Source organism: Diadema antillarum, unplaced genomic scaffold, assembly GCF_040938485.1.
Source record: "Diadema antillarum isolate AM-2024a unplaced genomic scaffold, OU_Dant_1.0 scf00000002, whole genome shotgun sequence".
Lineage (NCBI taxonomy): Eukaryota > Metazoa > Echinodermata > Echinoidea > Diadematoida > Diadematidae > Diadema > Diadema antillarum.
This window is the reverse complement of record NW_027270891.1, coordinates 674,087-701,177: the sequence shown is the minus strand read 5'-3', so window position 1 is coordinate 701,177 and position 27,091 is coordinate 674,087. Positions and strand designations below refer to the sequence as shown.

At 39.2% G+C, this 27,091-nt stretch overlaps 1 protein-coding gene across 1 annotated transcript in view; it reads right to left on the bottom strand.

Moving 5' to 3' along the window:
* Nucleotides 1-555: 555 nt before the first annotated feature.
* LOC139729209 (pleckstrin homology domain-containing family M member 2-like) overlaps nucleotides 556-27,091 on the bottom strand; it is a 44,037-nt gene continuing 17,501 nt past the window's right edge. The window contains exons 5-18 of the mRNA XM_071640175.1: nucleotides 17,256-17,343; nucleotides 15,262-15,490; nucleotides 14,446-14,535; nucleotides 12,396-14,148; nucleotides 11,554-11,623; nucleotides 10,095-10,185; nucleotides 8,771-8,835; nucleotides 7,024-7,112; nucleotides 5,574-5,703; nucleotides 4,685-4,932; nucleotides 3,279-3,441; nucleotides 1,551-1,742; nucleotides 846-956; nucleotides 556-690 (exon numbers count right to left, since the gene is read on the bottom strand). Coding sequence (XP_071496276.1) covers nucleotides 556-690; nucleotides 846-956; nucleotides 1,551-1,742; nucleotides 3,279-3,441; nucleotides 4,685-4,932; nucleotides 5,574-5,703; nucleotides 7,024-7,112; nucleotides 8,771-8,835; nucleotides 10,095-10,185; nucleotides 11,554-11,623; nucleotides 12,396-14,148; nucleotides 14,446-14,535; nucleotides 15,262-15,490; nucleotides 17,256-17,343 — 3,454 coding nt within the window. The remainder of the gene's footprint in view (nucleotides 691-845; nucleotides 957-1,550; nucleotides 1,743-3,278; nucleotides 3,442-4,684; nucleotides 4,933-5,573; nucleotides 5,704-7,023; nucleotides 7,113-8,770; nucleotides 8,836-10,094; nucleotides 10,186-11,553; nucleotides 11,624-12,395; nucleotides 14,149-14,445; nucleotides 14,536-15,261; nucleotides 15,491-17,255; nucleotides 17,344-27,091) is intronic.

Below are 27,091 nucleotides of genomic sequence, written 5' to 3'. Positions count from 1 at the left end.
GGTGAGTAACGTTTTCCCTTTTATTTCATTTCTGATTGTCAGGCCTGTATGAAAGATCTTTGTCTTGCTTCATACATATTTGCACCTCAAGAACAAAATGGGAATAAATGCTACAAAACACTGACACTTTTTACTTTTCTTTCTCAACTGACAATCTAGAAAGCATAAATCTTTTTTTGAAGCATGCACTGCTGCCCGACACACCTCAATGCTTTTATTTGCACATATTTCCCTAATCTCAAGCATCCTGACATAGGATGAGATAGCCAAGTTGAATGAGCTTTGTCCTCCATTTTGAAGAACAGCTAGCAGAAAATCACAAGCATTAACATGAGACACAGATGCCACTGGTTTGAATGAAAGTAATGGTGATGATATCATGCGAGCTACACCATACATGAACACCATGGTGACACTGGTCCTCTCTAATCAGGGTCTACCACGAGTCGCCCCTCACACGACCCTTCTCTAATCAGGGTCTACCAGGAGTCGCCCCTCACACGACCCCTCTCTAATCAGGGTCTACCAGGAGTCGCCCCTCACACGACCCCTGGTCTACCATGAGTCGCCCCTCACACGACCCCTCTCTAAGCTGTCTGAACGTTGCCATGACGACATTATCAACTCCTGGCAGTTGCCGCATCGCTTTTTCAACTTGTCGTCCTGCAGTGTGTTGGTCTTCAGGTGTTTCTGTGCAGAAATAAAGGACAACAAAATAGATTAGGTAAGAAGGTAACATAGAATATTTAAAACAAAGGCTCCACAGATATGCTATTATTAAATCAAGCAGACAACAATTTTCATTATGACCCCTGACCTCTTGTCATGACCTAGCATGAACTCACCGTGGTCTGTTCTTGAAAGGCTTCTGACAAACTCCTGACAAACTTGTCCTGTTCCTTGAGGCTAGTGAAGTACAGCAGCCATGGATTGTCACAGTCAGCATTGTGAAAATTCTGCCAAGATAAACGCAGAATGGTTATTACATTGCAAAATGAACAATCGGACATGATTACATCAATATCAAAACTGGGAAGAGAGATTTATTTAACAATTAACATTAAAGAAAAAGGCTTCTTACTTTTTCAGATAGACCAGGGGGGTGTTTCATCAACGTTTGTCAGCGCTGGTCAGCGCTGACAAACGTTGATGAAACACCCCCCTGGTAAAACATTGGGAGACCTTGCTCATTTTATGACTTAAAACACAGCTTCAAAAATGAGAAAAACAACATTCCTCACAACATTTATCAAGCAAAGCATTAATATTTAAGTAAAATGTTTTTTACTTTTTCAGATAGACCACGTAAAGCACTTGAAGACCTTGCTCATTTTATGACCAAAATTAGACATTTAAAGCAAATGGGGCTGTGAAAATATGAATACTAAAATTCTGTACAATACTTATCAAATAAAATATTATGATGTGAGTCATGGTTATTCATATCACAACAACATTAGTCTGAGTTGTAAATCAGTTCTGCACTGCAAAAGCCTCATCCATTGAATAGACATTGAATAGAGAAGGGATAAACTAGAGTGAATACTGACCAGAGACACGTAGGAGTGCTTTGTTGGACTGGTCTCAACAAAAGCTATGCTGGCCAGACTGGTTCGGGCCAGGGTCCGAAAGAAGTGGGTCTGGTAGTCCTCTAGACACAGGATGAGGGAGCGAGAGGTGATGACCGCACAGGACGGCTGGCAGGGATTGACCGGACTGCCCCTCCGCTGGGACACGGCATGCTGAGGGACAGAAAAAGACATGTGGGAATAACTCACTTCCAATAACCCCATTCACACTTACGACGTAATACCGCAGTATTTTGCACAGTATTTTTGAAATACGAACGCAAATACAATGTGAAATACATTGGAAGATACTGTGGTATTGCGGGTGAAAATTGAAACTTCGCACAAAATACATGTGCAAGATGCGAGTGTGAATCATGTCACGAAGTATAGGGGTGATATTGAGGTTTGTTGAAAAAATCGAAAATCAAAATTTCAGGTGATTTTGATACATAGAAAAAGCAAAATGTGTATAGACTTGAGAAAAAAAAAATCCGATCAGATTTGAATCTAGAGATTACATGAACAGACACACTTCCTGTCCTCTGCCCACAGGAGATATGCAAATGTGCAATGCTATCTCAAAAAGGTGTACTTTGGAGCCAGAAATACTACAGTATTTTGTCAATAAGAACTATGACAATGAATTGTGGTATATAATACCAAGGTAATTCTAATGTGGTTACACTTAATGTTATCAAAGTTTATAGTAAGCAAATTGTATATAAATATTTCTCCAATGGTAGGGTGTGGATACAGAAGCAAACTGGACAGAAATGAAGGTTTCTGATGAATTTTTTTCACACTCGGTGACAATCATCAACTTGTTCAATAATCATGCTTTGGGAATGCTCTGCTTTGGAAGAGTGCTGATTTACTTCTGCAACTTTGCCTTTGTGAATTCCTTAGTCAACTATCTTACTCAGTGCAACAAAGTAACCAACTAAAATCAACTCGTGCTGCATGAAAATGTACAAGAGATATTACATAACCATCAATCTTACATCCCATAATGTTTTACAATACCTTTGAATGAATTTAAAACCATGTGAGTTTACATGTATTTCTATTTGAAGTTTCCAATAACGCTCTACAAATGAGGGCTGCCACACAGAAAAAATGAAAGAAAATATGTGCTACTAATCGAATTATAAGATTGTCAGCAAATTCTACCAATTTGTGGCAATACACACACATATTTACTTGTCTCATATGATTTTAAACTGAAGCCTTCATGAAATGTGGCATTCACATTTTTCTAGTACTGTGCAGAATTGTAGAGTAAATGCACACACTGCAGAAGAATCTGTGAGTAGTAGATCCTGTAGATGTGAGTCTCTGGGCTAAGAAAGGGTATGTGCAGTTAGTACAAGGTAAAAAAATGTGTATGTACAGGATAATGCCTCTGGTGAATACTTTAAAGCAGTAATGCTTTTATTCTTTGATTGATGAAGGCATCAATGGATAATGAGTTGACAACATGTTGGGTTAACCTGTTTCAGAGATTGATGGTGTCTTTGGTCAACAGACAATACCATCTTCACAATGAAGGAGTTCTCCATGTAAGTGTCTTTTTGTAGTAATGCAGACATTGAACACTTTCCATCAGTGCAGCTTGAGAAAGCCTACACAATGTAGACATTGTCACCGATTGCATGAGTATAGAAGACTAGAACACAACGATTTGCACAGACATGTTTGCAGCAGTACCTGTTGTGCAACGACCTCACAAATGTTCTGCAGCCAGTGAGACATCTGCAGTTCATTCTCACAAGCCAGCTGAAGGGGCGGAGAGCCATCAGTGAAGACCAGCTCGAAGCAGAACTTTCGGTCGGAGTGGTGGACCCGCCGACAGCCACCAAACTTGTGTGAGCTGTGTGAGAGATGGGTGCAAAGATCTTCAGGTTACACAAGGTCCATCAAAAATGAGTAGCTTCATATTGTACATCATTCTGAATATTCATTCATATATCTACTTAAAGGCAATTTGCATCAATACAGATCTCAATTAATGTACAATAAGGGCTGGTGCTGATAGTCAGATGTAAAAAATGAAATAAAAAACAGAAATTTTATGAATAACAAAAATGAGCATTGCACTGCTTAAAACCTCATCAATAGGGAAATACTACAAAACCAGAAATATTGACGGCATGAATCTTTTGCGTATTTAGAGCTGACAGCCTTTTTTCACTGAATGAAACTTTCAGGAATCACCACTAGCATTCAAAGCATTGTGTTGACGAAACCTTTCATATACATTTTACTCTTGAGAATCTTGGCTCCTTGCAAAATTTGCAAAAGTTTACTGCATGTAAAAATTTCTGATCTTACAGTAATCATTTTTTATACCATTATGGTGCCTCATGGAAAGAACTGGTGATTTCAAGAAGGCTTTGTGATAGATAGGCCTACTACTTTCATTATCATTGTAGAGTATAAGGAAATGACCACACAGTCTGACTTCCTGTCATTTCATTTCATTTCACTTTCTTTACTGAAACATTTACTCTTGGGACTGACTAATGAAAAGGTCTTTGTTGCCTGAGGTAAAAAGCAAAGCATTACATAGTGTAAGGCAATATATTTTCAGCGCATGAAATTTTCGAGAATTGGAGTTTATAGGCGTTTTCGCTTCATGAAATTTTTGCAAATTGCCACTGATGTTCAATGCATATAGTGTAGACACAAACTCTTGCATGCATTTTAATTTTGCGAATCTCGGCTTTCACGAAATGTGTGAAATTAAAATGCACGGGGACATTTCTGGTTTTACAGCAGTCTAACCCTTTCTGTGCCAGGGACTTTGGACGGGGCGTACAATGTTACAGGGTTTTCTGCACCTATTGACACTCAAAGTTTCAAAGAGGTAAACTCTACCAAGTTTATTGGCTTTCAGTGAATAAAAGTTACTACTCCACTTAAAGACTGGGAATGTTACCTTCTGGGTTTGACATTAAAAACAGGTTTAAAGAGTTCTTCTCTCAAGATAGTCTGCCACAAACTCATAAATGATCTTGACTGATCCAATAAAACTAAACAAATCATCAACATAATAAGAATTTTTTTCATCATGCCATGCACAGACTATACAAAGTAGAAAATCATACATGTACCTGAGCTCGATCACCAGTTCGGGCTCATCATCAAGTCGTCGCCCATAGCGACGGAAGATGTTGTTCTTGAGTTTGAAGTAGGCAACTTTCCAGTAGCTGCCGACAAAGAAGGACTCCCGGGTCTTATAGTGCAGCATGCCTTTCACCTTGGTTGGTGGAAGGTAAAGCTGCATGTCAGCCGCTGTGGAGGAGTCTACAAGGTCCTCCCAGTGAACTAGACTGTACAGGTGAACTCTCACATCAGACATCTGGATAGGGGAATTAATGCAGTGACCAATATTATTAAACAAAGCACAAAACACTTTGTATTCAGGGAGACAGAATAAAACTTGATACAGTGCATTCCTGTTGTAACAAAAACGGTTATAAAGAAATGTTGTTACAGTGACGTAAACATTCAGGTCCTGAAATTATTATCTATTATCTATGTATCTTTTTATACTTCACCTGTTTGGTTATAATGAAATTTTGATATAACAAAAGAAAACTGCCAGTCTGCGGGACTTCAGACAAGTGGTGAACGTGCAAGTAAAAGACATAAAGGTCTTGATTAACTCTGAGCTAGCTCACGGAGAAGACCCAAACACATGTACAGAAGCAATTAGCATTAGGTATGATGATCTTTATGGGTAACTGATGTTCAATAACAGGTCATATGGCCCTCCTGTCCTTTAGTTCTCAATAGACAACATGAGTATTCAACTGACAACAATCTATAGAAGAAACAGGTGTATTACTGCAGTTATTCAGACTATAAAACAGATGATCCACAGATATTGCATAACATCATCACAAAGACTGTACAGCATCAAAGCCTGTGGAGGTGCACAAATCTCTTAAGTCTGCCATTGTTTCACAGAAACACTGGAGAAGCAGCAGACTCTCATACCTCAGTTTTCTCCACACTGGCCACAAATTTCTTGAGTCCGATGGCCTGGGCCGTAGGGTCAGTGAGCTCACAGAGAGACCCTGGGATCTGGCTACTTTTCATCACACTCTTCACGCAATGAAGGAAGAACCTGAATGATTCATGGATTCAAAGACAATAATGGACATAATTTTCTTTCAGATAAATATACAATATGACTGGTTACATGTTAAGTGCTTGAGTGCACTGTGTATGTGAGGTGGTCTAACTTGTTTTGCTTTACTTCACAATGCACTCAGACCTTTAAAGTAATCCCTCCTTTTGCTTGTAGGTAATTGTTTGTTTGTTTGTTTGTTTGTTTTGTTTTTGTTTTTGTCTTTACTTAAAGCAACAAGAAGGCACATTGTGATACACCTGTGAGACTCAATATATCCAAAAACTAATATCTTTAACAACTGATCATTTTCCAGAGTTTCCTTTCCCTGGCTTCCAGAGTCTAATTTGAACGTTTAATCTAATCTCATGATTTCGGTTATTTAAACGGAAATACAAGTAAACAGAAACAGACACAAACAGTTTATTGGATCAATAAAAACAAAGAAACAGTACTTCCTTCATATGTTTGGGTGCTATAGGGAAAAAACACCGTTTTCTTTTCTTTCTTTTATCACGGCACGCCTATATTCAATTTTATTATACTTTGTATTGTATCATGTATTACTTTTTGCAGCAATATTTCCTTCTTAATTTATGCATACGTATTTTACTTGACATAGAGTGTACAAGTTGTACTCATCTTTATATGCGTTGCGTTTTTTCGGAATCAAATGAAATAGAAAAACAAACACACAAAGTATTCCAGTCAGACTGTCTCTTGAAAGGCAAAACATGTAAAATAAAATCCCATCAACATTCACCTCTCTACCAGATACCCATTGGGTGTGTTCAAGCATTCTTCTATAGCGTACCACACTTCACCGCATCCTTGCCAGAGGAGCGGTCAAATGCACAGTAGTCCAAAGGCGTATCATACAATGTACCAGCTGTTGACATATGAAGAGCGCGCCAAGCACTATACGACTCACGACTATACGACTGACAGACTTTGGTTCTGAAATAAACAAGCGTGTTTATTCTGAGGTCACTGTGATTTATTTCATATCCAAAGTCTGTCAGTCGTATGGCCGTGAGTTGTATAGTGTGCGTCGGTCTTAATAGGCACATCATAATAGTTGACTCTCTTTGTAAGGGACACCCGTATGCAGTGTACGTGCACCATGTGTATGACCTCATTGCTACAAAATGCGTGACCCTTCTGACTCAAGTCTAAAATATCTCATGAGGTACACCATCCACCAATAAACCTGATCTCTCTTTGTTTGCACAGATCATTCTCAAATGTCCTCCTCCACCTGTACACTGAACACTTTACACTGTGGTGTTGAAGTGTCTTGTTAGGTGTTTTTGTTACCTTGTCAGATCTTCACTCGCTGTCGTCAGCCAAAATTGTCTTCTTCTATATTTACACACCAGCAGAATGGACTGGTAATTGAGACCAATCTATGAAGAGAAAGAGAGAGATGAGAAAAGAAAATAAGTTGGAATAGTTCCTTTGCCTTGATTAATAAATGTTCAATATTAAACACACATTTTGAAGTTTGTACAGTCATTCAATCTAGATATTCATGACAACAACAGCCCTGTCTATTCCACATTAGCTATATTATTCTATATTGGATGCACAAGTGTATTTGTGGACTAGATCACTTTATGTGATGAAAACATGAAGACATTTGCCCATAACTCAATTTTTATGAAAAGTACGCATTCCTTGACTTGTTACTGACATACATGTAGTATGACATGTATAGGGCAATATTATACAATTTGTACCTACACTGTATATCCTGAAAAAAAAAGGTGAGTCACGTGCTCTTTCATTATGCTGTAAAAATAAAAAATATTCTGAATTCTCTCCGTATTTTCTTTTTATCATTGTTTTGCAGTGACGTCAAAACTGTCATCTCATCCAGTGATGGCGGCACACACACACACAAAAAAAAATTGTAAAAATTCCTAACTTTTGAAAAGATTGTTCAATATTCATCAAACTTGACTAATGTATTCTACTAATATTGCTGCATTCACTCAATTCACAAACTGCAGTCTGATAAAATCTTGGAGGGTGTAAACTAATATTTGTCCTTCTGAGGATATTGAAACCATCTGAATGTAGCTTGACAAACTGAGCCGGTTATCATATGAGGTCAACAATACTCTTTCTACTCTCCACATATCAAAACCTTGTTATCTTGCATATCATGTAGAAACATACAGTGTACGTACAATTGTAGTGCGTCAGTACCAGAAATAGTCAAGCCAATTTGCACAAGGCAGCACTCTCCTCGGTACATGAATGAAGTTCAGTGCAAACAAGGAAAAGATAATCTGAGCAAAGTGCACCATGAAAATGATCACGCATTCAATATCACATGGTTCCTACAATTAGAACTACATAATCAGATCAGTTCTACATTAGTGGTTTTCACTATAAAGAAACAACTAGAAATGAAAGGTCAAACGAACTTGTATTCATTTATTCATCAAAGCTAACAACCACAATCTTTTCATGTGAACTTGGTTTATAACTCTTTTGATAGATCCAAAGGGCCCATTGACAATGCCTTCATATTGCATGCATGATAGAGAAACAGACATACAATTCAATTGAAAATAAAATCTGTCTTCCTTACTTTAAAGGGACTGTACAGTACTGGTTGAGGTGAGGTTTCAGGTTTATAACATTCCTAAGTGAGATAATGAGAAACCTCTTATGAAATATGAAAGAGTATGTAATCTTAAGAAGGATTCAACGTTTATTTGATGAAAATTGGTTTTCAAATGGCTGAGATATCCAAAAAAGTGATAATAATAAAAGGCGACAGGCCGCATCTTTTATTAGGATCTCTTTGTTTCACCTTGTTTTTGGATATCTCAGCCATTTCAAAACCGATTTTCATCAAATAAACTTTTGATTCCCCTTAGAATTGCATGCTCTTTGACATCTCATAGTGGTTTCTGAATATCTCGCAAAACGTTAAAAGCTAAATCCTCACCTCAACCAAAACTGCACAGTCCCTCCTTTAACAGTTTACTAATGATGGCAGATTCTCGAACACAAATAACTGGTTGAAGCCGCATGGCAGTGTATAACTTACCAAGACATAGTCTAGCTCTTTGTACATCACACGACTCTCTGTAGTGAATCGGCCATTCCTTTCCCCTAACATATAAAAGAAACATGCAGGATGTAGTCAGTATGCTTCCAGCACGCTCCTACCTATATTTTCCTTGCTCAGTGCTCACTGTATGTGCAGTGTATTATATTTTTACAGTCAGGCATCCATACGAAATCAACTGAAAAATAAACTAACATGGTATGGCAAGGTTAAATGCACATCTGACATGACATAAGCTCAAAGCAAAACTACAGAAATGTGTGATTTCCCTTTCATTGATAAACCTATCCCACTGGTCAGTCCAAATCAATTACAGTTGAACCTTTCTTATCCGGCCTCCCTTTATCCGGATCTCTCTATTATATGGACGCAATCTCGCCGTGATTTTTATTTTTATTTTTTAATAATTATGGGAGGAAAGGGGGATTCCCACTCAATCTAACAATGGCGACCTACAGTCGACTTTGCCGAGCCGTGATGATTGAATTTTGAAGCGTCGTTTCGTCGACTCGTACTGTTTATTTTCAAGATCTACTTGATACATTTCTCAATAATTATTTAGGTAAATCATCCCAAGAATTTATAAAAGAAAATGATTTCATTCTTGCAAACACGAACCTCTATTTTGGGGTCTGTTACTGAGTGTAACAATGAAAAGGTTGCAGTATACACATTACTACATGTGGTACTACTATGGGCTACATCAGTACATATGTACATTTGTATGTACATTGTATATGTACATGTATAAAGCATTGAGTCTCCCGTACCCGGCCAAATCCCTTATCCGGATGAGCCGCGGTCCCGACTAGTCCGGATACGAGAGGTTCAACTGTACTTTGATTTCATGTTGATCTCTTTGCCACTTTGTTTTCTTCACTTGACCCATCTCATTATGAGAATGTTAGAAATTAATCTCTGTTCTGTTAGTAAAAGCTTGGAATTATTTAGTAAATCTTCCTTTTGAGGTTAATCCTCAAATCTAGCCTGCCAAATCATCCTCTAGTGATTTTGGACTTATACATCTAATATATGGTAAAACTTTCAAATATCATATGTGACCTTTGACCTTGGACATGATATGCTCAGGGGAAGAAAGAAAAAAAAGAGTGTAAAACAGGGCCCTCTTGTTACAACAAACACTGCTGTAACGAAACTTTCTTAAAACGAAGCAGGAATTCAGGTTCCAAAATTATTATCACTAGCATTTATGGTGCAAAATTCCCTTCAGTTACAACAAATTTTTGATATTATGAAAGAAAACTGCCGGTCCCGAGGATTGAAGTCACCAGTATCTTCTTACCTCTTCTCAAGATGTATATGGCAAGATCAGTAAGAAGGATGAATGCAGGGATCAGGTTGCCTTCCATGTGACCTGAACTCAGTCTCAGTAGCTGAGAGAAAGAAGCAGACGTAGTGGTTAACCTTCCTACTTTCTATAACTTTGCTGAATATTTTTTATATGAAAACAGAACACAGAGACAGATACTAAATAGAGACTATGTAATATAATACTTGATATACCCACGGAAGAGATTTTATATGTTGAACTGCACAGCACTGAGGGAAAATATGTGACCTTGCATCACTAAACCAACAAAAAATCACCAGACATGGATTTTCAGTTAAGGGCAGATTCTGAGAGTAGACTCCAAGCTTTAAAATGACGTATAACTCAATTCAAATGGACTCTTCTAACCTATCTACATACTGGAAAGAAAGCACATGCTCTGCGAAAGTGTGAACTGAGAAAAAGAGGCTCTGAAGTACAGGGTCTATTCAAGTGCTTAACCCGTTAAGGACGGTTTGATTTTGCTACAACGCACATTTCCCATAGATGCTTGCCCGACTGTATTTGGGACTCGTCCTCAGCGGGTTAATGTTTACCAAGCCATGCTAGCTGTGTGATGAATGGGACAAAAACAGGATGTAAACCACGGGAGCAACAACAATGAAGAGATTATCAGATTAAGCTGAAATTAAGCACTATCAACACACTCTATCCATGTTTAATGTCAACTTTCATGGCAGTAGCATTATCCTTTCAAAAGTTACTATCACATTTAAAAGTGAAGAGTGTACAAAGGATGTTCAAGAAATGAAAAGGGGCCTCTAAGACATACCTGATCACACTACTCAAAAAAAAAAAAAAGTTGTAGAAAAACTGCAGAAAACAGACTTTCCAATTCAGACTGTATGATCCCAAACTCAGGATTAACGTAGAAGAAGAATAGCTCTCTCAGAAAATATGAAATACTCAAGATTGATTTGGTTGACCCGTTTCACCTTTTTTGAGTCCTCACGTAAAATCAAGGGGTGCAACTTTTTTTGGTTTTGTGATGCACGGTCACATATTATCTCAAGGGGAAAATATAATTCCCAAGTTACTATCAATCATTATGTTGAAATACAATGATAGAGAAGGCAATATCTGTTGTATCATATGGTCTACATAAAAACACATCAGTTCATTTTAGCCCCATCTGTAGACAGTCAGATTCTGGAATTATATTACATGATATGATAATACCGTAGGCAATACAATAATTTTGTACGTCGTTGCACTAGTCACATGACTGCATTATCTTGGGAGCTGCTGCATTTCTGTCAATGTGAAATGTAATTGCACATTATCAACTGCATGCAACTGCATGGTAGAATAGATACGTGCAATGTATTTACAGCATGCTTAGCTACAGCATACATACATTATATCAAGTATAGCACAGGGTGTTGGTCACATACAACCAGAGAATGCCCACCTTGTGAAATTTCTCATCTTCAATCTTGAAAATCTCCAGCATCAAATAGAGTTTGAGATTGTTATCCACTCTGTGTGGGAAATCAAGAAATGACATTAAATGAATGCATATTAGGTCATTTATTCAAATAACATTGGAAGTGTGCAAATTTGGTCACCTTTTCAGATGTTCATTTTTTTTCCAATGTCTACCAAGTTGCGGCTACAGACCTGCGGAAAGCAAATTTGTATCTCGTCATCATCTAAAACATTATACATTGTAAGTTATACAATTGAAGTACAAATGTTCACTCAGCATGCATGTTTGCTAATAGTGTTCACCCTGCAGTCTTGGGTTATCATCCATTAATCCTCGTTACTGACCCCTCCCCCTTTTTTTTGCACAGTATGTTGCGTGGAAGACAGATATATGACTCAGTACAAATTTTGTTGCAGATGATCCTGGTATGTCAAAAGTCAGAATTTTGACAAAAGATCTTCCAGTTGACACACAAAAAAAGAATTAATTCTCAAATCAAAATTAAAGCAAGCCCATTTTGACAGCCATACAAGGACTGGATACGTAATTATGCAAAATGATTGCTCCCTTTTACAAATTTTGCCAAGATGCCTATCTGAGTTGTCAGTTCCACATAGTATGTCACCTGCAGAAATACATCTTTCCATACAAACAGGTTCACACACAAGACAATTACATGTGCTATGTACTCCTCTTAATCCCTAAAATGCATTCCTCTTGAATAGGCATTATGGTCACTGAAATCATAATTTAGAATTGTATGACAGCTGGGGTAGGTGCTATAGACGTTTTCCATGACAGAAATGAAACATCGCATGACTTACTTCATTTCTGCATCATGGGCTGTCACCTCCGATTCCTTTTTACTGAAGTCAACCTCATCAGTTGCCATGGTTACACCATCACTCTGGTTCTGATACTGGCTCAAGTTGATGTCCAGGGCACAGAGTGGATCCTGGCTGGCATCTCTGCCATCTCCACCAATTCTTTGTGTTTCCTCTTCTTCTTCTTCCTCCTCCTCCTCCACCATCTCTTTCTCTTCCTCCTTTTCTCCATCCTTCATGACATCGATGATGACAAACCCATCTTCATCATCGTCTAAGCTGTGTGAGAATGACACACCCGACGACTGTTGCCATGACTTGTCTTTCCGCCGGGTCATACATCCATTGCTTGTTTCCAAGTCTAGTGAGAGCACACCGGAATTGGGCGTGGTCGAGTCGGGACCACTACCTACCCCGGATGACAGGCTGTCAGAGCTACAAGTAGGAATGCCTACAGACATATCTGACTGCATGAAACTGTGATCCGAGGTAACCGGACTCAAAGGGCTGTCCGATTCAGTGGAAGGTACACTGGAATTCAAATTTTGTGGCAAGCCATTGGCAGGAGCAGTATGTACAGTTCTCAATGGCACTGATATCGTTGTATCATATTCTAAGCTAGATGACACTGTCCTTTGCAATGTTTTTCCTTTATTTGAGGAATCTACATCCATTTTGAGGTCTCCTCCCTTGCCCGCCCTCGGGCTTGAAGATATTCTGTTTTCTAGATTCCTGGCATATGTGTCAGGCTTGGTAAAGACATCATCATCTGGCTGCCCACCTTGCTCCTCAACGTTTAACCCTAAGACTCTTGCTTTGCCTGGAGTTGATGAAGGAATGTCTGCATCAAAGCTATTGTCTGTAAACTCTCCCTGCCAGTATATACTGGATTTATCAATGACCTCAACAGAGGAGTTAAAACTGTCTTGGAAAGAGTCTGTAAGAGAAGGTATTTTCAGTCTGTGATCCACGGCAGCCTTCACACCATCATGTTTGATATCTTGGACTATTTCCACTCCTTCCTCCTGTGAGTAATCCTTATCGATGGCTTCACACATTTCACACACCTTATCCAAAATACTGCCGATCACTATAGAACAGTCTGTCAATGCTTCTTTCTGCTTTTCTCCCACACTCTCCCTGGACTCATTTGCTAATTCTCCAAGTTTACCATCATCCTCCTGACGTTCATCGTGTATCGATTCTGGTGGATGGGTCTCACTCTCCGGTAAGCTGCTTGCCAGCACCGACCTGGCATCCGCCTCACTCTCCACTGCCGAACACTCCGAGACATTAGTGGCTGATGACAGAGATCCTCTTCTCCCATCCACTCCCAGCAGGGCATCTTTCTCTTCCAGCTCTGTCTCCTCGATGCAGCTTGACGCTATGGAAACGGTACTGGGACTGGAGCTTCGGTCCCGGGTGTGTTGCCCGGGACACTTGAGATCCTTGGCACCAGTCCCACTGCCCTTGCTTCCAGCACGCTTCTTCTTCTTTTTCTTCCCCTTTTTCCTAATGCGAATGACCTCAAGGTTTTGATCCTGTTCAGCCACTTTCTCCATATTGATGTCAAAATCAGGGGTGGAGTAGTTCCTGGTGACGTGCTTCAGCTCATTGGAACTGTTGTTGTTGGACTGTGTCGTGATGTCAAGGGTCAAAGGGCGTGTCACTTCCTGACTCTCTTCTGAATCTTTGGATTCTACACTAGGTGGGGCATCAAGAGCAGTAGATGTCAAGATGACTGCTTCTTCATCTGGATTTGAAGGAGTGAGGAGAAAGACAATGACATAAAAGAACAAATTTACTTCATGAAACAGGCACAAAAATACAATGTATCAACACTTTAGAAGAAGTTTCAATCATTACAAGATGAAAAGAGAATTATGAAGCTACACATAACATGACCATCATTATGAATGCATTATAGTAGTCCAGAAACAACAGACACAGAAATCTTAAAAACAAAAGCCAAGCAGGAACACATAGCCTATCTACATTCACAGCAAAAAGCAGGAGAGTTTGGTGACCGAATTCAAACATTTTCTCTCACCTGGTTTGGCATCTTCTACACATCCTTCAACTGCTTCTGTTTTGTCTTCGTCTACATCTCTAGAAACAGCATCAGTAGCCGGCCTAACTCCTAGCATTGGGAAAGAAATGGTAAAAAAACTTCAGTGGGAGAGAGAAAGTGACTAAATGATGATATTGTAGTCTACACAACAAGCCTTGCCTACAGCTTCATACCCTGCTTGACTCTGCTGGTTGCCTGGGCTCCTTAATGAAACTCTCTTTTACACTGACTATGGAGTTAGTCATGTGGTAAAAAAAGGGAAATAGTGTGGGGGAAATAGGAAAGACTGCTTTCTGGTTTCAACATCAGTTGTGGTCTCAATGAGGATAGCAAGGAAAGACATTATATCATTACTATATTAGTGAATTGCTAAAAATGGCTCACAGTATAATTATACACTTTAAGAGCAAATTAAACTCTGCAGTGTATAAGCGGAAAATCCCCTTCACCCACATTCAGTAAACATGCATTGGAGCATGCTTGCAGTGAGCAAATGGGGAAAAAATCATAATATACAAGACTAATGTCCAATTGGTTTATGCTACATGCAAATTTTATTCCACAGATTTTACTGCAATCTTACATGTTAACAACACCTACACAGGCAAACACATCACTTCACAAGAATTGGATGCTTGTCCTTTCAGTTATTATCACATAGACGACTGTTTTTTTGTATTTTCTCACACAAACAAAGTGAAAAAATGAACAGCACAAATTGAGTCAATCTCTTACAAGTGGCATATATTACAAGAGACAAGACACAGTGATGAAGGTTGATTATTAGTGTCCTACCTGAGCTTTCCTCTAGACTCGGTCTCTGAGTCTGACGTTCCCGTGGCGACCCCTCCGGCCACGTCCAACTCTCCCCACCAAAGGATGCACTCCTCTCTCTATCATTGTAAACACTGGAGGATACTGACTCCACAGACATGTTGCTATGGATAGACACTGTGTCATCCAAGTCACGTGGATCGGACGCTGAGCGGGGAACATGACTGACCAGATCAAAGTATGCTACATTCTACAAGGTAGATTTCATCCAGGAGAGCGTAAGAAGAAAACAGAAGAAAAAAATTGTGAGCAACCTTCAAACAGCTCATAAAAGTCATGTCATGATCTATTTTGTCAATGAGTTCTAATAATCTTATTTCACCAGCAATCAAATTTTAGATTGCAAGTGCACATTCTGTGATATGATAGGATTCAATTCACTTTGTTGATACAAATGCATTAGAATGAGATATATGTACTATTTTACAGGACATTTAGCATGTGAAAATCAAATATAACAAGGAAAAGTAGAAATAACGCGGTGCGTAATATACATTGTATGTCCCCGCCGGAAGTAGCATTTTGTAACGAAGTGTACAATATAGGTCAAAAATCAAGGTCAAAGGTCAAAGAAGTCTAAGGTCAAAATTCTGTGTAGAATATTTGAAGCCCTCACCTAGTGCCATCACATAAAGCAAATGGAATCGAAATCGGGTTAGAAATGGTGGCGGACTAGCATTTTGTAGCAAAACGTACAATACAGGTCAAAAATCAAGGTCAAAGGTCAAAATTCTGTGTACAAGTTTTGAAGCCCTCACCTAGTGCCATCACATACAGTAAAGCAAACAGAATCGAAATTGGGTTAGAAATGGCGAAGGAGTAGCATTTTGTAGCAAAATGTACAATATGTAGGTCAAAAATCAAGGTCAAAGGTCAAAGAAGTCAAAGGTCAAAATTCTGTGTACAAGTTTTGAAGCCCTCACCTAGTGCCATCACATAAACCAAACGGAATCGAAATCGGGTTAGAAATGGCGAAGGAGTAGCATTTTGTAGCCAATGTACAATATAGGTAAAAAATCAAGGTCAAAGGTCAAAGAAGTCAAAGGTCAAAATTCTGAGTAGAAGTTTTGAAGCCCTCACCTAGTGCCATCACATAAAGCAAACGGAATCGAAATCGGGTTAGAAATGGCGAAGGAGTAGCATTTTGTAGCAAAATGTACAATGCAGGTCAAAAAATCAAGGTCAAAGGTTAAAGGTCAAAATTCTGTGTAGAACTTTTGAAGCCCTTTACTAGTGCCATCACATGAAGCAAACAGAATTGAAATCGGGTTAGAAATGGCGAAGGAGTAGCATTTTGTAGCAAAATTTACAATATAGGTCAAAGGTCAAGGTCAAAGGTCACATCTGAAATTCTGTGTGGAAGTTTCAAAGCTCCCATGTAGTGCTATCATATAAAGCAAGCAGAATCAAAATTGGCTCATAAATGACAGAGAAGTAGCAAATTAAACATTTTGATCACACACGGACGCACACACGGACGCACACACGGACACACACACGTACGGAGCCCGTTTCATAGTCCCCTGCTCGAACTCGTTCGGCGGGGACAACAAAACAAAGTCAGCAGCTGTAAGCAGAATGAGTGCATGACATTTATATTGGCAATCAGAGGGTGAATGCTCTTACATCAATAATGACCATGTGGATGATGTCTTTGGTTACATCAAAGAAATGCCTCTCAATGTCATTCCATACAATACAAACTTGTACAAGATGGAAATGTAGTATAGATCATCTAAAGCAAAGGTTTTGATATCAATCAACATATCCAGTAGTTTATGTTTTCTGTCCTGAACATATAAAACAATCTATTTTGAAAATAAATCTCCCACATCAGTAATATTTATGTACAGTACTTTATGAGCATTCTTCTTTGCTACTCAAGACAAGAAAATTAATGTTACTTCTCCAGTAAGAGCAGGAGTAGATTTTTTTTTTCCAAGAGTGCAACGTACCAGTTCAAGGTCAAAGGTCACAAAGTCCAGACCAGAGACAAGAGTCATGAGAAGGGTGAGCCGTTCTGAGTCTCTCAAGAGGGCGTGTCTGAGGGACAAGTGGAAACAAAAGGGGAAATCACAACATTGCACGATTATTCACACACATAAATCTTGTGAAAGTTGAATTGAGCACTGAAGGAAAAAAAAAAACCTCTTTCACCTCCATACACATGGGAAAGAAAAAGTTTTGACTTGCGCAGCAGTTGCCTAATATTCTTTTCCTCGGCATCCATCAAGTAGAGTGTACATGTATGACATACATTCTATATGTGTACACATGTACAATTTATGAAAAAAAAGACCAATGATCGGTAGTAGGGTTAGACTATCAGACACCTTGAATTAATGCTAACATTGTCATCATCATTCATTACCAAACAATGATCAAAGAAATAGTACGCATGAAGTCAGTCCATACATGTATCTTCCCTTCATAGTTTAGTATTCACTTAAAAATTAAAAAATGAAATTTAGGTCCATCTCCTTGTTCAAATGAAATTACAAAGAAACAAGAGCAACAGATACACTTTGTAACAAGCTAGATGTTTGGGTAAGAGTTTTCTTTGAATGAATTTTTGGAAATGACATCTGGATATTGTTAGCTTGACCAAAAAGAAAAGTGAATGAATATTTTGAACCAAAACAACAAAATAATGGATGGACTTCAGAGTCATCATTGATTTCAAAGAGAGTGTTCAGTCTTCAAATTTGCTGTCTTGTATTCACATTAATGTTGCAAGCTTTTACCTTTTCCCTATGGGAACCTACTGGCCTGTGTAAAAGTCCATATAGGGATTTCAGAATTCAGGATAGAATGGGTTAACAATCACTTCTTTTTTGTTGTTATCTTTAATATACAAAGTGTCCGAGCACATTTAAATGGGTCTCTGTATGATAAATATGTGCTACGACAGTGTCCACTGATACAGAAATGGCAAGTCACTGCTCTTATTCTTCACCAAACTTTTACAAGGTACACATTGTACATGTTTGTACATGTAGCATGTCCCAACTATACATTGCACCTCCTAGGGCAGTAAGTTTACCATACATAATAATACACTTCATGCAGCTTGTGGTTTTGATGTACATGTATTGCCAAGACCCATAGATATTTAGTCTTGAATAAACTTTGCTTAAATTTCCTCTTTCCATTTTTTTTTTCCTCCAGCTCACATGATATAGCAGGTGTGACCGTGGAAACCAACACGTCCCACCGGATAGTAGTGACCTCATTTTATCCTGTCTTCTTTTTTTTCTCTCAAATTCTTTGATTTTCAGGTCAGCTGCTACAGTGTTATCAGACCCAATTTGCAATGTATTTCAGTATTTTGATAAAATCCAAAACAGTTGTAGACTTTTCTGTACTGTCATGTCGGGATGCCTGATACTGCACACACACATTTCTATCAATTAATATTGGCTTCAAAGTTGCACTATTTCCTTTACATGACACACCCAACCTTTACACTGTACATTTGTACAACTGTACATGTATCCTCATCCAATAGCAACTTAAAAATGCAGGTGTGTACAATACTTTACTGTAAACGCAGAATTTTCCCCAGTACATTAAATTTCCCATATTTTGCACTACTTTTGGCTAGTGTGAATTCTAAAACTCACAAAAATATCTTCACAATTTTCTCTGCACATTTTGAATGGGTTGACAATTGTGCAGTGTGAATTAAAAAAACCCATGAATGTTTTTGAGCCACTCAGTGGGAAACATTAATTACACAAAAATATTGACTAGTACATTGTATTACAGTACAGTTTATCGAAAGAAACACTTTTTAAAGGAATACAGGAGAAAAAAAATGTTGAACTTGACAAAATGTTAACAATCATGAAAAAGAAAAAATATATTATGTGCGGAAAGTTGGTTTAAAGAGAGAGAGACAGAGAGAGAGAGAGAGAGAGAAAAAAAAGATTGCTGGTTTCACAACAAACATTTTCAGAATCACTTCAACCACAAAATCTTATTCTCACATGACTGTACATGTGTACAGTACCTACAACATTGTATGATACACTGTGATTATTTCTAAACTTCTCTACATTGTGGGGAGTAGTCTTATTTAGACAGTGCTTCATATGATTACAATTGCAACATTAATAAGACAAACTGAAAAGAATGATAGAACAAAAGTTGTGTATGCCATACATCCTATTTTGTGAATTTTGCCGCATTTAGACTTGGACAAAAAGTTTACATGAGAGTGAATTTGCAATCAGAACCACAGAAACCAAATGAGAAATTAGTATCATCTCTTGTGAAAAGAAAAGTTTGCTTCCCACCACAGAGACAATAATCAGTGCATTTGTGCAAATGAGAGACAATGTTTTCACGAGTTGTTAATCTCATAAATACCAGCTATCAAACTTGCACAATTCACCACAAACACACACACACACACACACACACACACACACGAAAAAAAAACATAATCACATAAACCACATTATACATTTGTAGGTTAATCAAACAGTGTGATGAACATTACTGCTATGGCATTCTGACGAAATGATATTGATCTAAATTTGAAAAGCTCTCATTTGGCAGAATATGACTTGCACAACGGGATCCCACTTACGTACATGTAATCCACAAAGAGGAACTTACATGTAGGTGTGTACTGCCCACAAAATGAGTGTCCATTAGGGATGTTTTGATGGTGAAATGGTATCTGTGACACTCTAACGAGAAGATGTCAGGCACAAAATTTTGTTGCTACCATTTATGATTTCATCTTTCCTTTTCTACTCTTCATGCTTAAAAAATACAGGCAATTAACTACATTTGTATACAGTACCATGGAAATCTAATTTACTAATACTACTTATTATAAATACGCAGACAATTGTGATGCTACAAAAAATAAGTACTTGTAGACACTACATTACTACAATGTACAATTTACTTCTCTCACTTCACTCTCACTTTCTATTAAGAATTATATTGCTGTCCCTGACTGAAATAGATTTGAAGTATAAATTAAATGTTGATGAATGGTAAAATTCTAATGAAAGAAACAAAAGTGATAACCTTGGCTACACTGTAGAAGCAATTAAGAGAGCAGCGCACCATGACAGCAGCACAAAGTCAACTGAGATACGTACTCTGTTTCACACAATCTCTATAGTCTGTCATGTGTTCAAACATTTGTAGCAATTCATTCAAATTTTGAAGAAGTTCATTAATTTTACCGCCATGCAATCCATCACAGATCATAAGATTCATTGAGCTAGACGACTGACTTGGAGGTTTGACTTTTATTATTCTATGCACACAATTATTACCCATTACACCATTGAATAACATTATTTTGTTATTCATACTACATCTGTGCAAAGTAAAGTTCTCAATTACTTTACAAACAGAATGCCTCACACTATCCTTTGGGGCAGTAGCATGAAAACAAAGAAGCAATGTGCTGGATTGATATTACAATGTAGCCCTTACTGTGGGCCTGCAGACTAAAGAGAGATCAGGATCAGCATTGAGTTTATAAGTAAATAAGCCCCTAGATCTCCCTTTGGCCTTAAAGGGGAAGGCTAGTAACTGATCAGTGGGAATCAGTGGAAATGCTGGGAGATGATTGTTCCAATCCTTATGGGATTCATTCAAGAGTACATTGTATCTATTGTTGTGTGAACATGATTTGCTTCAGAACGGTCTCATATTCAAGTAATGTGCAGATTAATGCTCCGTCACTGACCAGGGACGCTAACCTGGAAGCATTAAACTGCACGTTACTTGAATATGAGACCATTCTGAAGCAAATCATTTTCACACAACAATAGATATACAATGAACTCTTGAATGAATCCCATAAGGATTGGAACAATCATCTCCCAGCATTTCCACTGATTCCCACTGATCAGTTACTAGCCTTCCCCTTTAATAACTTCCTGTGTACTCAAAACATTAGTGAATGCAAAGGATTTCAACTACAGTTACATGTAGTATACACAAACACGAGATTACATAACATATCCTGACCATTGCAGATAATACAGCTACAAAATACAGGGTACTAAGAAAGTAATTAAATGACTGAGCTTCAACCAACCTTGAATTGTAGAGGGCAAGCTTTCGTCCTCTCCTGAGGACTTTCTCAAGCCTAATGCAGTGGAGTGTTGTCTTGCTGCCGTTGCCTGTCTTTATTAATCACTGGACCATAGATTGGTGAAAGGGTATATCCCGAGTCTCTGTTGAGAGCTGGATTGACCCTTCTGATCCAAAGTGCTTCCTTTATTTTTCTTTTCAACCAGTTGCTTTCAAAGTCAATGATACGCGCCTCATCCCATTCAATGTTGTGTCCTGTGTTGTGAGAGTGCTCAGCTATCGCCGAGTGTGATGGATTGTTTAGTCTCAGTGCCCTTTCGCCAATTACCGCAACCATCTTCGGTATACACATCGTTGTCTTGACTTGGATTTAACACCTCCCAGTTTGAAACTACGTTGCCCCATCAAGAACGCGTCGTGTAAACTACTCATCAAGAACACTGAACGTAAACTTCTTCACCAGCGTATCCAGGAAATACACAACAAGATCCATGGATTAAATCAAAGCATTGAATTTCTTTCCTCATCACTTAAAAACACCATCACACAAGACCTCTACAAGGAATTGGAGATCCAGTGCAAAGCAAGACAGGAGCGTACCTTTCTGAAGACCAAGGAACGACACATCAAGAAATTACATCTTCTGGAATCAAGAACGCGGAAGTTGAAGTCGACTGCCCGCGAAACCAACACCAGGGATCAGCGACTTGTCGTGAACCTATCCTCTAAGGCACTAAGTGAAGAGCAATCCCGTGTTCTTGAAAAGGGATTGAACTTTGCTATCACTCACCCGTCCATTCCATACGATGACATTATTGCAAGTACTGAACAGGTATGTCACAAATTACCGGTAAATGAGGCTAACAACCTTCGGTCTGAGGTTGCCAGCATTTTGAAATCTGCTAAACCCCCCAGACCTAATGTCTCTAGATCCGAAAATGCAGCACTCAACAGTTTGGCAAAAGATAAAGATCTAATTATTCTTCCAGCCGACAAAGGAAGGGCTACAGTTATTTTGGACAAGTCTAACTATCAAGAGAAAGTGGAACAATTACTTTCGGACACCAATACCTACTCCAGTCTCAAGAGGGATCCCACAAGTAAGTTGAAATCCTCCTTATCAAAAACTTTGAGGGAGCTCAAGGACAAAGGTCATATCGAAGAGAAAACTTATTATCGTGTCTCTCCTTCTGTTTCGTGCCCATGCACTGTCCCTAGACTTTATGGTCTTCCCAAGATTCACAAACTCAACGTTCCACTGCGGCCTATTGTCTCCTCTGTTGACTCAGCCACATATAATCTTGCCAAACACCTTGCTGAGATAATTCAACCAATTGTTGGTCGCACAGATAGACATATTGTGAACACAACAGATTTTGTTGAGAAGGTGACATCTTGCAAAGTTACAGCCAATGAGAAACTGGTGAGCTATGATGTCAGTTCCCTTTTCACAAGTGTTCCAGTAAAACGGGCTGTGGAAATTGTGATAGAGCATCTACAAGAAGACCAAACACTTGATGATAGAACAGGTTTAAGCCCGAATGAAATTGGTCAGCTGTTGAGTATTTGTCTTGAAAATACCTACTTCACTTACAATGGCAAGTTATATCAACAAACTCATGGAACACCTATGGGATCACCTATCTCACCGGTCGTTTGTAACTTGTATCTAGAACATCTGGAAGAAGAGATCTTTTCGAATGCCCCCCACCCCCCTAGAATCTGGTGGAGATACGTGGATGACACTTTTGTTATCATTGACAGAGACCATATTGACGAATTCACTAAGTACATCAATAGTATAGACCAACATATTGAATTCACTGTTGAGCAAGAAGTTCAAAGGTCATTGAATTTCCTAGACACAAAGGTCTCTGTCAACCACGACCTTTCAGTTTCTATCACTGTGTACAGGAAACCAACCCACACTGACTCCTATTTGAACTTCGACTCGGATCATCCACTCAACACAAAGGAGGGAGTTGCTAGATCTTTGTATTTGAGAGCTCGAAATGTAACCTCTGACAATGATGCACTACGGAGTGAATTCCACCATATTGACAAGGCCCTTGCAGCATGTGGATACCCAGCTTGGATGAGACAAAAAAGCCAAGGACAAAACAAGAACTAAGTCACCCACAAAGGAAAGAAAGGAGGCTAGCATTAGGGTAGTCCTCCCCTTCGTAAACACCATATCCTCCCGTCTGAAAAGAGCATTCCACAACAAGGACATTGACATTGCATTCAAGAGCTCTAATACCCTGAGAAGTAGACTAGTCCATGCTAAAGACAAAGTCCCAAGGCAAATAAGGTCAGGCATTGTATATAAGATCACTTGTGCTGATTGCCATGATTGTTACATTGGGGAAACCAGCAGAACCTTGAACGAGAGACTCAAGGAACAGAAAAATACCTACTTCACTTACAATGGCAAGTTATATCAACAAACTCATGGAACACCTATGGGATCACCTATCTCACCGGTCGTTTGTAACTTGTATCTAGAACATCTGGAAGAAGAGATCTTTTCGAATGCCCCCCACCCCCCTAGAATCTGGTGGAGATACGTGGATGACACTTTTGTTATCATTGACAGAGACCATATTGACGAATTCACTAAGTACATCAATAGTATAGACCAACATATTGAATTCACTGTTGAGCAAGAAGTTCAAAGGTCATTGAATTTCCTAGACACAAAGGTCTCTGTCAACCACGACCTTTCAGTTTCTATCACTGTGTACAGGAAACCAACCCACACTGACTCCTATTTGAACTTCGACTCGGATCATCCACTCAACACAAAGGAGGGAGTTGCTAGATCTTTGTATTTGAGAGCTCGAAATGTAACCTCTGACAATGATGCACTACGGAGTGAATTCCACCATATTGACAAGGCCCTTGCAGCATGTGGATACCCAGCTTGGATGAGACAAAAAGCCAAGGACAAAACAAGAACTAAGTCACCCACAAAGGAAAGAAAGGAGGCTAGCATTAGGGTAGTCCTCCCCTTCGTAAACACCATATCCTCCCGTCTGAAAAGAGCATTCCACAACAAGGACATTGACATTGCATTCAAGAGCTCTAATACCCTGAGAAGTAGACTAGTCCATGCTAAAGACAAAGTCCCAAGGCAAATAAGGTCAGGCATTGTATATAAGATCACTTGTGCTGATTGCCATGATTGTTACATTGGGGAAACCAGCAGAACCTTGAACGAGAGACTTAAGGAACACAAAAGGGCACTGAGACTAAACAATCCATCACACTCGGCGATAGCTGAGCACTCTCACAACACAGGACACAACATTGAATGGGATGAGGCGCGTATCATTGACTTTGAAAGCAACTGGTTGAAAAGAAAAATAAAGGAAGCACTTTGGATCAGAAGGGTCAATCCAGCTCTCAACAGAGACTCGGGATATACCCTTTCACCAATCTATGGTCCAGTGATTAATAAAGACAGGCAACGGCAGCAAGACAACACTCCACTGCATTAGGCTTGAGAAAGTCCTCAGGAGAGGACGAAAGCTTGCCCTCTACAATTCAAGGTTGGTTGAAGCTCAGTCATTTAATTATTCATCATCCCCAGCCGATGAAAGTTTTTAGTATCATTCGTGAACTATTTGGCCTGGATGGCCTCCATCTAGCGAGGGAATACGAACAAACCTTGCTCACTCTCGCCAATTACCGCAACCATCTTCGGTATACACATCGTTGTCTTGACTTGGATTTAACACCTCCCAGTTTGAAACTACGTTGCCCCATCAAGAACGCGTCGTGTAAACTACTCATCAAGAACACTGAATGTAAACTTCTTCACCAGCGTATCCAGGAAATACACAACAAGATCCATGGATTAAATCAAAGCATTGAATTTCTTTCCTCATCACTTAAAAACACCATCACACAAGACCTCTACAAGGAATTGGAGATCCAGTGCAAAGCAAGACAGGAGCGTACCTTTCTGAAGACCAAGGAACGACACATCAAGAAATTACATCTTCTGGAATCAAGAACGCGGAAGTTGAAGTCGACTGCCCGCGAAACCAACACCAGGGATCAGCGACTTGTCGTGAACCTATCCTCTAAGGCACTAAGTGAAGAGCAATCCCGTGTTCTTGAAAAGGGATTGAACTTTGCTATCACTCACCCGTCCATTCCATACGATGACATTATTGCAAGTACTGAACAGGTATGTCACAAATTACCGGTAAATGAGGCTAACAACCTTCGGTCTGAGGTTGCCAGCATTTTGAAATCTGCTAAACCCCCCAGACCTAATGTCTCTAGATCCGAAAATGCAGCACTCAACAGTTTGGCAAAAGATAAAGATCTAATTATTCTTCCAGCCGACAAAGGAAGGGCTACAGTTATTTTGGACAAGTCTAACTATCAAGAGAAAGTGGAACAATTACTTTCGGACACCAATACCTACTCCAGTCTCAAGAGGGATCCCACAAGTAAGTTGAAATCCTCCTTATCAAAAACTTTGAGGGAGCTCAAGGACAAAGGTCATATCGAAGAGAAAACTTATTATCGTGTCTCTCCTTCTGTTTCGTGCCCATGCACTGTCCCTAGACTTTATGGTCTTCCCAAGATTCACAAACTCAACGTTCCACTGCGGCCTATTGTCTCCTCTGTTGACTCAGCCACATATAATCTTGCCAAACACCTTGCTGAGATAATTCAACCAATTGTTGGTCGCACAGATAGACATATTGTGAACACAACAGATTTTGTTGAGAAGGTGACATCTTGCAAAGTTACAGCCAATGAGAAACTGGTGAGCTATGATGTCAGTTCCCTTTTCACAAGTGTTCCAGTAAAACGGGCTGTGGAAATTGTGATAGAGCATCTACAAGAAGACCAAACACTTGATGATAGAACAGGTTTAAGCCCGAATGAAATTGGTCAGCTGTTGAGTATTTGTCTTGAAAATACCTACTTCACTTACAATGGCAAGTTATATCAACAAACTCATGGAACACCTATGGGATCACCTATCTCACCGGTCGTTTGTAACTTGTATCTAGAACATCTGGAAGAAGAGATCTTTTCGAATGCCCCCCACCCCCCTAGAATCTGGTGGAGATACGTGGATGACACTTTTGTTATCATTGACAGAGACCATATTGACGAATTCACTAAGTACATCAATAGTATAGACCAACATATTGAATTCACTGTTGAGCAAGAAGTTCAAAGGTCATTGAATTTCCTAGACACAAAGGTCTCTGTCAACCACGACCTTTCAGTTTCTATCACTGTGTACAGGAAACCAACCCACACTGACTCCTATTTGAACTTCGACTCGGATCATCCACTCAACACAAAGGAGGGAGTTGCTAGATCTTTGTATTTGAGAGCTCGAAATGTAACCTCTGACAATGATGCACTACGGAGTGAATTCCACCATATTGACAAGGCCCTTGCAGCATGTGGATACCCAGCTTGGATGAGACAAAAAGCCAAGGACAAAACAAGAACTAAGTCACCCACAAAGGAAAGAAAGGAGGCTAGCATTAGGGTAGTCCTCCCCTTCGTAAACACCATATCCTCCCGTCTGAAAAGAGCATTCCACAACAAGGACATTGACATTGCATTCAAGAGCTCTAATACCCTGAGAAGTAGACTAGTCCATGCTAAAGACAAAGTCCCAAGGCAAATAAGGTCAGGCATTGTATATAAGATCACTTGTGCTGATTGCCATGATTGTTAC